This window comes from Prunus persica, chromosome G6, assembly GCF_000346465.2.
Source record: "Prunus persica cultivar Lovell chromosome G6, Prunus_persica_NCBIv2, whole genome shotgun sequence".
In the NCBI taxonomy this organism is placed as follows: domain Eukaryota; kingdom Viridiplantae; phylum Streptophyta; class Magnoliopsida; order Rosales; family Rosaceae; genus Prunus; species Prunus persica.
Genome location: NC_034014.1, coordinates 3085815 through 3097302, shown reverse-complemented (window position 1 = coordinate 3097302; position 11488 = coordinate 3085815). Strand labels below are relative to the sequence as shown.

At 36.9% G+C, this 11488-nt stretch overlaps 1 protein-coding gene across 1 annotated transcript; it reads right to left on the bottom strand.

Moving 5' to 3' along the window:
* On the bottom strand, positions 2544-11488 carry LOC18772714 (nardilysin-like). The gene is made up of 19 exons (XM_007208054.2): positions 10467-11488; positions 9905-9980; positions 9770-9816; positions 9055-9167; positions 8416-8489; positions 8191-8286; positions 7950-8069; positions 7130-7363; positions 6590-6738; positions 6168-6324; positions 5843-5995; positions 5270-5649; positions 4520-4669; positions 4273-4455; positions 3751-3954; positions 3546-3643; positions 3278-3431; positions 3047-3168; positions 2544-2924 (listed from the first exon to the last, which is right to left on the bottom strand). Exons 1-19 carry the CDS (start codon positions 10821-10823, stop codon positions 2681-2683), a joined length of 3111 nt encoding a protein of 1036 aa, XP_007208116.1. The 5' UTR covers positions 10824-11488; the 3' UTR covers positions 2544-2680.

Genomic DNA, 11488 nt, shown 5'->3' with positions numbered 1-11488 from the left:
CTCACTCTTGCACTCCTTTTAAGAAATTTTTTTGAACCATTGGATTAATATCCAACGGTGGGTGACCACAATCTCTTGAACTTTTGTGGTCCAAGAGATCAAGACTGATACGTTTGTATGTATGTGTATAATGGTATAAATTTCTCAACCAAAAAAGGTATAAATTAATAATGATTCTGGGTGTGTTACGTGGGCATGGGGGACATCAGAAATTATGTCTCCATTTTGTTGGGCGTTTGGTCACATGGGTGACCGACTTACATTGAATAGCACAGAGGGCTCGTGCGTGAATTTTGGACCGCGAAATTAAGGCATGTAGCTGGGAACTTGAGGTTAAACTTAAAGGGGTTTAACTCCAAAACGATGACGTACTCGACACAAATTTCAGTCATGAGCATGCGTTCTGTAACAAATATTTGGATAATGCTATTATCAATAAATTTTTATTATTTATTTATGAGTTCACATCTTGAGAGTCGGTAACGCTCATGATATAATTATCAGTTCGATTACATCGAAATACCACACTTATTAGGTCATTATAAGTCATTGAGTGCATATTTAACACATAATCATACATATTATTCGAAAAACAAGTATTGTATTTTCATGTGTTCGTAGAATGTAGCATTGAAAAATCTCACTTCTCGTCATTTTGCTTTCAACTTTTTATCTTCAATATCAATGTCAGATTCAGAATGGATGTTTTTACAGTTCTTATATTTCTTTGTCTGGTGTATGGAAAACAAGTCACTAACATACAAAATCCAATTACAGGTGACATGACAATCTTATCAGTCTCTTTTTTTTTTGGTCGGACGCTATCTTATTACTCTATTTGATGTCAGTTGAGACATGGTTTTATTTGCTAATTCGGTGTTAACGAGCTTAATTGTGCATGAACCCAAATTAACAACATATACAAGTCGAATTAAACATCAATAAAGTAATGCATCTTGTCTTATATGCATGCAGAAATTATTAACAATTTTTTGAATCTTTTATAACAAAGCAAAGAGAAATATCACTAAATCAATAACTATAATCATGTAATTTAATTGTGTCGGCCACGACAAATAAATCTTTGCTTTTTTCTTATTAACTGGGTTGCTAATCACTTTAATTCCAGAGGTAACATATGTATGAAATATATAATTCAGCAATTAGCAAATGTAATACGAACAGTCTTTTACAAATATTCTCATTGTTTTTGCTCTTGTCCGGATCTGTTTTCTGCAGGCTTTTCCACTGTCGTTGGTTCATCTGGACTTGCACGATAAAGCTACTATTTCTGTTGGCCAGATTATTTGTTTATTTACGACAAATTTCTGAAAGGTTTGAGATATATCATATATAGATATATATATATATATATTTTTATATATATACATGTCGGTCCTGCCATCTTCGGAACACATGCAGAGTTCCATCTTTGCGGCCTTCACTGTTCATGCATCACTTTCATCAATCTTGAAAGTATTCATAAATTAATTAACAGTCTTTATTATATTTTTAAAATAAAAAATTGTAATTCTTTTTTGTTTGGGGTTACAAAAAATATTGTAATTCATGCAACAGTTACAACAACAATAATATTTTTGTAATCTCCGAGAAATGAACTTGAGGAAGCATCTTAAACCACCGTTTTTGTCCCACGTCAAAACCCTGCTCCCTTGGCTTTCGATATTGCAAGTCTTGTCTTGTCCACCACACCTGAAAGAGAATATTTGAGTTGGGATTAAATTTTCTAGCGATCTTTCATGCAGATTGCATATATTTTTGCAGGATTGTCTTAGGGATCTTGATTCTCAAGACTTTAATGATATGGAAAAACTTTTGTGGAGTTATTTTTGCCACCGAACATTTTAATTACGAAATGATACGTGATCTACGTGATAATACTGACTGACAAAACATTCTAATTACAAGATGATACAGATTCAAATTTGTGGTTAAATCTATTAGATTTATACCATGTCTTCAATTGTAGAACAATAGATTTAACCATGTCACCAACACAACACGTGGCTGGGCCTCATTAGCCTAGTAACACCCCCACATAAGGAATCTAGCAGCAGAAATTTGAAGAATTTGAGCCATACAAAACATATTTTTCATTATTTCCTTTTTGTCACTTTTGTCATTTTCAAATATAATTTCTTAAGCAAATGTTGGGTTGTGACCAGAGCTCCAAGAGGTCCATGTCCATGACATTGGATAAACCAAATATCGACAAGGGGCCACGAGGATTGAATTATCTATTATGGTTAGGAGTCTTTGAAAGTGGCCTTCACAAGGACTTGTCTTTGAGTTTCTTGGTAAGAGGATATATAGGCTACCATATCAGATTTTGGTAGGGGCAAAATAAGAAAATTTGGACCCTCCTTGATGCATCGCAATCATGTTACCTAAAACCCTACCATGTGCATTTCAAACCAAAACTTTAGAAAATTTTGACCAAATATGCCCTCTTAACTTTATTTTGCTTCATCCCATTTTTTGATATTGACCCTCATGCTGGGATGCTTTGAGGATTTACCAGAGAATCAAAAATTTCACTTTATTACCAATTTATGAATCTTATTCAAATGAATGAATGAATGCACCTGCTCCAAACTGAGGCTTCATTGTTTCTAATGGTTTAGTTTTTGACAAACATAATCAAAGCTCGTCTATATTTTCAACAGAGGCTGGGGTAGAACGTAGATGACATCTTGAAGGTTGCAGGGTCTTCGATGACTTTCATCGACTCCGATCGCGCTTCAGCCTCTTTCGGGTCAGTGTTGCAACCCCAAACCCGAGTCGCAAGTCTACGACACTTGGGCGATGATTGTTGTAGATATGTTCTGTACCAGTTGATAACATCCTCCTTGTGAATGGTTTTGAGCTCTTCTGCTTCCTCTGCAGCAAAGTCAAACATATACCTGAAGGCCAGCAATTGTTAGAGTTGGAAGAATGAGCTTCCACTCACAAGGATTAGAAATCGCAAAGAAGCAATTTATGATCTTTCTAAATGCAGTCTTTGGAATTACAAGGACGACGTCACCTTTTTCCAACAATCTCACACCAATATCTATCGGTTTCACAAGTGAGGGATAGATCTTTCTCCAATAGGCCAGCCATTAGCCCACTTCTATAATTTTCAAACAAATCATCATCAATCCCTTCCTGCAAATGCCAACAGTTTCTCAATAACTAACTCTGACACTCCAATGCAGAAACAACAATGATGTAACTTAAATCATGAACTAGCGGCATCTAGAAGCTGACTGCTTACCAACAATTCTTCCAGACCATCTATAAAGTTGTCAATTCTCTCTTGTAAGTAGACTGGGCTGTACTCAGACGACTGAACATAGAAAATAAAGCCGAAAACACGGTATGTTATCCGTGGGCCACACTCAACAATATATCCAAGCTGCTCCTTCGTCCTATTTCAATAAATAGACAGCCGTCACAATTATATGAATGTATATACATATATTTTGAATGTATCAACTTGACCCAAATAATAGTTAGAAAGTATAAGCATCAAACCGAATCACCTTAGCTGATTGAAAAGTGGTTCCCATATAATTGCAATCAAAAGATCTATCACTCCGTTCATTGTGGTCAACACGTCCTGCTTAATTTGAAAATGCAGCTGCAAGATGAAACCAAAACCATGGGAAGAATATCAACATACATAAGATGAACAAAGTACATCTTTATACATGAAAAACCAAACAAAATTAGCCCATTTTGAGTTACCTCAGTTACAGAGTTTGTTTCCGACTTGTTCTTCACACTGGCATCTCTGACCAGGTTAGCACCAGGAGGAAGACAAAGAACACGTTCTCTATGCCACAATTCGGTAGGAAGTGGTTGTCCGGAAAAATTCATTTTGAATATATTTGAAAGGCTAATTGCTTCTTCTTCTAACATATTGCCATGGCAAAGGCCCTCAATGAATACCTGTCCATATTGAGGAGAAGGAAAGCTGTAAGCAAATGCCTGAATCAAACTAATTCTAAAAGCAATATAGAAAATATTGTTAAAGAACATTGCAAGATTAATTATTTGATTCACACTTGGAAGCCACCTCTCTGACTCTTTCACAATATCATACCACTCTCCACTTATCAAATTACATGTGAAGGAGGAAGAATAGGAGGTCAAGAAGCCTGAACGGCATGATTTTCTAATGGCTGGAGGATGATGTTGAGTTTGATGAATGGACTGAAGTAAACTATAACAAATATTCATCATAACATATATGTGTCCAGTGTGTACCTGGGACCAAAGCTCCGGAATAAATGAATTCAAATCGGAAATAGACAATTCGTCTAAAACATGCAACTTGTCATCTGGATCATAGAAAGTCTGCCACAGAACTTGCAGTCTCAAGTATGATGTGTGCACCAGAGGATTCATATTCGTGTTCTTTATCCTTCGCTTCATATTTTCTTTAATAACCTGTTAAAGTGTACTTAGGGGTGGACAAGCTGGAACTAGGAAGGCATAGAGTGGAGTGACATACCTTCAAGCGATCATCGGTTGGCAAAAAATTTTTGACTGTGGCCAAGATTTTTGATAAGAGAGCTGGAAGCTTATCGTTGAAACCACTGACCTTGATCTCCAGTTTTTCACCAACCGGACCTACATAAGCTTCCAGATTGGCAAGCAGTGCCTGCATCCACAGACCAAAGGTTCCGCTCATGTATGCATTCCAAAAACATCTTTGCTATGAAGAACTAGGTTGCTAAGTCACTGAGAGAAAAATGATCTACATGGATGAATACAGCATCAATTGAATAGGTCACTCTTAAAAGAAAGGCCTTGGTCAAATGGCTCTTTAGTGCTCAAAACTGAGCTAAGCAAGACAAGGGGCGCTTCTAGCATGACTTATAATCTTTCAACTGAATTACTAAATATTGAGAAGATTAAAATGAGGGAAGTTTGTTAAGAAATTTAAAACTTTTGAACAGAAAGACCACCCGCTCTTAAGAAGATTTGGATAAGAAAACACAATGTAGTTTCTGATTCACATAATGAGAAGTTAATAGAAGATATTTTGTTTGGACCATTATGTACATCCAATTGCTAGGCTGTACTATTGTAAGCCACTATAAAATCCAAGTCCTTCTCCTGAACAAACTTGGACGCAGACTGCAGAGAGATTCAGAACTGAACTAAATGCAAGTGGTGTTCCCCTAAAACGTATTTAAGCACAAAAGGGCCATCCAAACTGAACCACAAACTAATTAGTTATGAAGGACATGACATGCACCTGATATATAATCTCATTCAGCTCATCTCTAAGAAGGCGACCATATAGTTCCATCAAAATAGAATTCCTCAGATTAGCACATCCACCCTTCAGACTGATGCGGAAGTATGTATTTACCCGCGGAAGCTTAAAAGTGGTATCAAGCTTGTACCAGAGCTTCATTAATGGTTCATCAATTATACATCTTGGGGAAGATATATTTGCAGGATCATGACACGAGTTATCGGAACGGATGGAAAAATCAAAAGGAATGAACTCGTTTTTAGAAGGGAGGTGCAATGAAACATCAATTTCTAGAGGATCCTTCCACAAATCCATCAAAGAAGGAGATATATCCTCCTCAGTATATTTTGACCCAAACCAAGGCTCGCACTGGAAATCTGAAATAGTTAAAGCCCTAATGGGAATATAAGGGATGTTACCAGAAAACCTACTAGAGACACTTCCTATAATATTCCCTAAATAATAAGATGCAGTTAGATGGACAACAAGCATCCTTCCTCCTTTTTTTTCTTCTTTTCTTTTTCTTTTTTCTTCTTCTTTTTTGGGCCTAAAAGGGCATAGAAGATTTACCTTCTGACTTAATTGAGGACTTTGATACCAAATCAACCCTCATGTTATCTGGTGTGAAGAAACCAAGAACATGTTTTATCAATTCCTCATCCCAACTCTCGTATGCATAGCCACCATAAATTATATATTTTGCTGGATAAAATAGTAAACTTCCTGCAACATAGAAAATTTTACAATATTAAACAAGAGATGAATATGGTGATATCCTTTGGCCAAAAAAGAAATAGACATTCTAAAAAAGAAAACTTATGGAGCACGGATACTTTAAGTCAGGAAAAACATGACCAAGGAAAGATGTGCACTTTCGCTAACAAAAAAAAAAAACCTGCAAGTCCTGAAGCATAAGAATCCTGGGCCGGTTCCTCTGAGAATTTAAATTCCATATTTCCAATATCCTGGAGTTCCCTAAATATCCATTCTTGTGGAGACACTTGATGCAGTAACTTAATGTATTGATACACAATGCCAATTACGTCAAACATCTACAAGATAAGACCACGTATAGAAAATGTGAAGTAATAAAGATAAAAGCAAACTTTGCTCCAAAGTTACTGATGCTTTCCAGTTTATACATGTGGAAAATATAAAGCTAAGAATCTATGAAATCGTCAAGTTCTCCCAAACTCTCTAGGAAAGTAAATCCAAAACTAAGGTAGGTTCCCAAGATGATATAAAAATTCATCAGTGGGACAATCAAAGTTATCTTATACCAAAATATTCTCTAGGAGGATAAAATAGAGATGACACCTTTTCCAATCCAGAATCAGTGAGGTGTATGGTCATGTTGAAGACATAAGCCACAGAAGTTTGGTAAATACATCCACCGCCAGCACCAGCAGCCAAATATGTTGCCCACCCTCTAGCTTTGAGGTAAAAATGCAAACTTCCCCGGCCCTCTGAAAAAAGCATAACTTAATTAGTGCTCAAAATTAAGGTAAGTTTCTCACTGTGTAGCTGGAAAATAATCTAGATAACTAAACCCGGTGTGAAATGTAATATTGTTTATGCAATGTGCATGACATACAAAAGCAACAAAATATGATGCATGAAAAGTAAGAACAGAGACTATTCCAGAGGAAAAAATAATCATTTAGAATGTAAGTGACAGAAGAACTGAAGCATTCAAGCTCCCTTCTTAAAATAAAACAAAACCGAATTGTAAAATCAAAGTCTCCAGAGACCTCTACTTTAAGGAGTTATAACTGCTGCTTTTGCCTGTACTAACGATGCTTTGTGGTCTGCAGAGGAATAATAATTAACATAAATTAGCTAGTAATGAATCATTACCGTGTCCAAGGAGATGAGCTAAATAATCTTCTGGTTTCTTCAAATATTCTTGATGAAGACATGGAAGTGTCCATGTCAAGTAGAGCATATGAAAATCTCTAACAGGCTCTAGCCTGTAAAGTTTTCCAGCTTTCCAGATAGGGCCTTCTGCCTTGAACTGCAGCTTTTCTTGGGGACCTTTTTTGACATTAGTAAACAACTCCACAACCCAATCCTCAAGTATATCAAGAGATTCTGCAGGATCAATTACAGCTATTACAATTAACATAGATTTGATAAATCCGCAGAATGAAATATTCTTCTTGGTTTGTTGATTGTATGCATAAATGATTAAACATGAATGAATTTTTTTATTTGATACAGCAATCAAAACTACAAGATATCAACAATGGCACCACCAGACCACTTAATAGTTGATAGCAACAGTAATTCCTTCTCCATTGCCACTAGTCATTCTCACCAATAAATATTGCCACAATATCACCATCACCCATAGAACATCACAAATGACAAAATTCAAATGTGTAATTGTGTACCAATATCAACCTCTACCAATTCAAATAATCCAATATAATCATCCATAAAACAGAAACCCTGAAGGCCGAGTAGATTAGTAAATCCTTCTAAAACCTGCAATTGGATAGAAATCAAGTCAAACTGGAACTACTTCATTACTTCCATTCCAGCACGCTATGTGGTACAAGACATATCCAATAATATTTATCAACATTCAACCCCTCAAAAGCAACGCTTAAACAAAAAAGAAAGCAAAACCCAATAGAGAGCAAAACTGAAATGAAAGGAAAGAATAAAATTTCACCTCCACCAATGACAACTAGCTTCATCAGTCCACCATGGTAATAATCTCTGTACAATTTTAGTATTCGTTCGCGCAAGTTGATCCCATTTTCCATTGCATCAACCAAGCTCTTCTTATTTCCTTTCATGCATGCATAAAACAAAATGTAGTTTCATACGAATAGAATCTTTTTTGTAACTGAGAGAGAGAGAGAGAGAGAGAGGGAGAAGGAAAAAAATACAACAATGGATTCAAGTTTTACCCCAAAAGAACTTATTAAATGGGTGACCAGGTGCGGCTGTATGGCAGTGAAATTGTTCAAGGCGGCACGACTCATTCTGCAAAACCTGGTTAAATTCTGCATTCCAAAATTATTTTTTTCAACAATAAAGAATACCGTTCAGTAATAAGAACTTGTAAGCAAAACTGGGAAAACTTTTAAAAGGAAAAACAGAAACTAATAAACTTGGTTAAGACTTGCAAGCACCTGAATCTACAGCCTGTACCTCTCGCTCCATGGCTTCAATTTTCATTAGGGGGGAAACAAAGAACTGAGAAAATCTGATAAGATAAAGAGCCGAAATGAATACAAATACAGAAATTTCATACAAAGGGAAACATACATGCTATTAGCTAAATATATTGCTCTAGGAATATATGGAGCACAGAGCATTTTACCATGTATTCTAATTTCAAGCGATTTATATACCTTTGATCATAACTCAATGAAAAGTTTATGGCAAGCCAGATATTGAGGAACACAAAAGAAACACTTTGTTGGATCTTAAGGATCAAAAGGGGAAACCTCATTTCCATTCCAAGATACGGTTAGTGCACCAATAAGTAATATCCTTATCAAGTATTCAGCACGTATATATAAGAAAAAATGTAAATGCAAAGTAACTTAATTTTTTAATCTGCAGTATAGTCATATCACATTTGTTTCGGAACATAAGTAGGACGATCATAGATATTTTTCAACTACAAATGCCGAGGCAATACAAAATTCAAAGCCAACGCAGGAAGAACCAATAAAACTACAGCCTTCCTTTATTGACATAAAAATATATTCAATACCAAGGACTTCAGTTATTGATATTCAAAACATGTGGAGCTCAGACTTTACCTTCTCAACGCACCCTTAAGAAACTCCTGTTTCACTTCAAAATGGTAGCAGGTATGCTCTGCTTCTGTGTATGCATTTGATGACCCTCCATGCTTGGACAAGTAACTATCATACTAGCAAATAAAAGAGTAAAAACCAAGTGGCTACACACACAGCATACCAAGGAAACAAATTAATACTAGATATCATTTGACTATTAACCAATGAGCCGAAAACAAGATAACAGCTACCAGACACAATTACAAAGATAAAAGGTTGACATTTGATTTATCCAAAAGGGTTTCTGTTCCCATCAGGTATAGATCGAAGAAAAATGTAAATTAAAATCATTCACCACTGACACTACCGTACAGTGTACACTGAGACTACCGTACAGTGTACACTGAGTTGTTCCACACAGCACGACACATTTGCAAACAGGTTGGCAGCAAAAGAACAAGCAAGTCCTCCCGGTCATATATACATAGAAGACATGAGATGCAATGTAGTAAACGATGGGGACGCCATGTATAAGTCATCAGATGCCATGTAGTAATCTCTAGAGACGAAAAGTTCATTCGGGTTAAGTATTTCCATGTACGTACTCTCAGTAAACCTCATTTCTGATAAATGACGTAAAGGATCAATTGCATCTCCTAACGACTTGCACATCAAACCCAAGTTAACTGGCACCAAAAAAAGAGGAAAAACGAAGAAGCTTGATTGACAGACCGACCTCATTTTCATCTGGAAACTCTGTACTCCCCATGAAAAGCATGTGTTCTGCAAAACTTTCAATTTGTTAGTAGTGTCTGCACATCAACATTCAGTACATCCTTTGATGAAGAATGTGTGCAGACATAACACACACCAAGAAAATGCGCAAGTCCCTGTGCCTCGATCGGGTCAGAGAAGCTGCCTATTCCTATGGACATTGCTGCAGCTGCCTACAAAGATGATCAAGCATCTTTTGTTATCCAATTAAATCAAATTCTTGTAACTGAGCGGAGTAGACATGACTCTGATCATTAAGTAGATTGAAGATCAATGTCATTCTCAGTACGTATGCTTGGAAATAGAATAACCAAAAACAACGCAAAAAGTTTATAAAAAGACAAGCAGCATACATGAGAAGCTCCACTTGGAAATCGGAATCATGAGCCTATGAAACATTGTATGAAAGTAGAAACTATTTAATTTTAAGAAAAAGAATGATGCTGGAATCTTAAAGCAGTGATCTTGAAGTTCCTCTAATTGGGAATTAGTGATGCAAACACAAAGTAATATTATTTTCCTACTCAAAAGCAATTTTCATAAAATAAATGCATATTTTATCAAGTTTCTCCAACTGGGTTTTCAATAAATAAATAAATAAATAAACTTCAATGCGAATGATGAGCATTGCAGAATTTCAATGTAAATCATAGACCAACCTTCTTGGTTTGGGAAGCATCTCCCTTTCTCTTTCTCTTGGTCTGGGAAGCACCTCCCTTTCCCTTTCTCTTCCTTCTCAGTTCACCGTCTCCACCTTCCGGTTGTTCATCATCTTCATCTCCTACACCGTTCTCTTCAACCTCTCCTTCCCTATGTTCCTCTGCCTCTCCATCCTTGCCGCCCTCATCTTCCTCTAATTCTTCTTCAGCTTGTTCAGGTGGCCCTTCTGGGTAAATTTCAGGATCGTGAACGAGCAATGCAGTGAGGCCATTCTCGAGCTCAATTAGTCTGTATGATCGTATATCATTCGGAGGAGTTATTACGATATTGTCTGACGAGAAAGTGCAACGGCCCATCAGGCTAATTCAATGCAATGTAACTTGAAGAGAAAATTTGAGTTGGTTTTTTTCAGGACGTTGAATATTGCATCCAGAAAAAGCACTTTCATGCGGATTGGAAATATTTTTTTCACGACGTCGATTCTCCAAGCTTTGGTGTGGTTGGTGCACATTTGCCCGTCATCTTCTCAAATATACTATTTTTAGGTCCTATTTCAACCCAGCAAAGTTTGAAGTTTCCATTTTACCCGTTCAGACAAAAACTAGAGGGAAATAGCCTCTGCTTTTAAAATTGGCAGCGCTTTCTAAAACCACCGCTAGCTTCAGCTCTTGCGAGCGGCCATCTCTCTCTTGCCCTTTTCGTTTCTCTCTCAGTCCCATCAGAACGGTGTGCCGAAGAGAGAGAAAGAGAATTCCCGAGGCGGGAAGGTGCGGGCGTCAGAGGAGCCGCCGGCATGGAAAGCTCTGGCGGCGTTGTGATGTGGAGTCTTTGCCCCTGGTTTTTGTATTAAGGAGCAAAATGGGAATTTCATTTCCTTTTTGTTTCGAGTCCTTTCCATTTCAGTTATAATTCTTGAGCTTCTAATGTTAGTAGGGATGGCAACCAGCTGATTCGGAGTCGGTACGTGTTTCGGTTCCCGGTGCCTGCCCCTATTTACGGTAAGCATTTTTGAAGAATTCCT

Coding starts and splice junctions, on each gene's coding strand:
- LOC18772714 (XM_007208054.2), bottom strand. CDS start 10,823: ATGGGCCGTTGCACTTTCTCGTCAGACAATATCGTAATAACTCCTCCG. Junction 8,070..8,190: donor ATTTAATAAGTTCTTTTGGG/GTAAAACTTGAA, acceptor CATGCATGAAAG/GAAATAAGAAGAGCTTGGTT. Junction 4,456..4,519: donor CAACCGATGATCGCTTGAAG/GTATGTCACTCC, acceptor ACACTTTAACAG/GTTATTAAAGAAAATATGAA.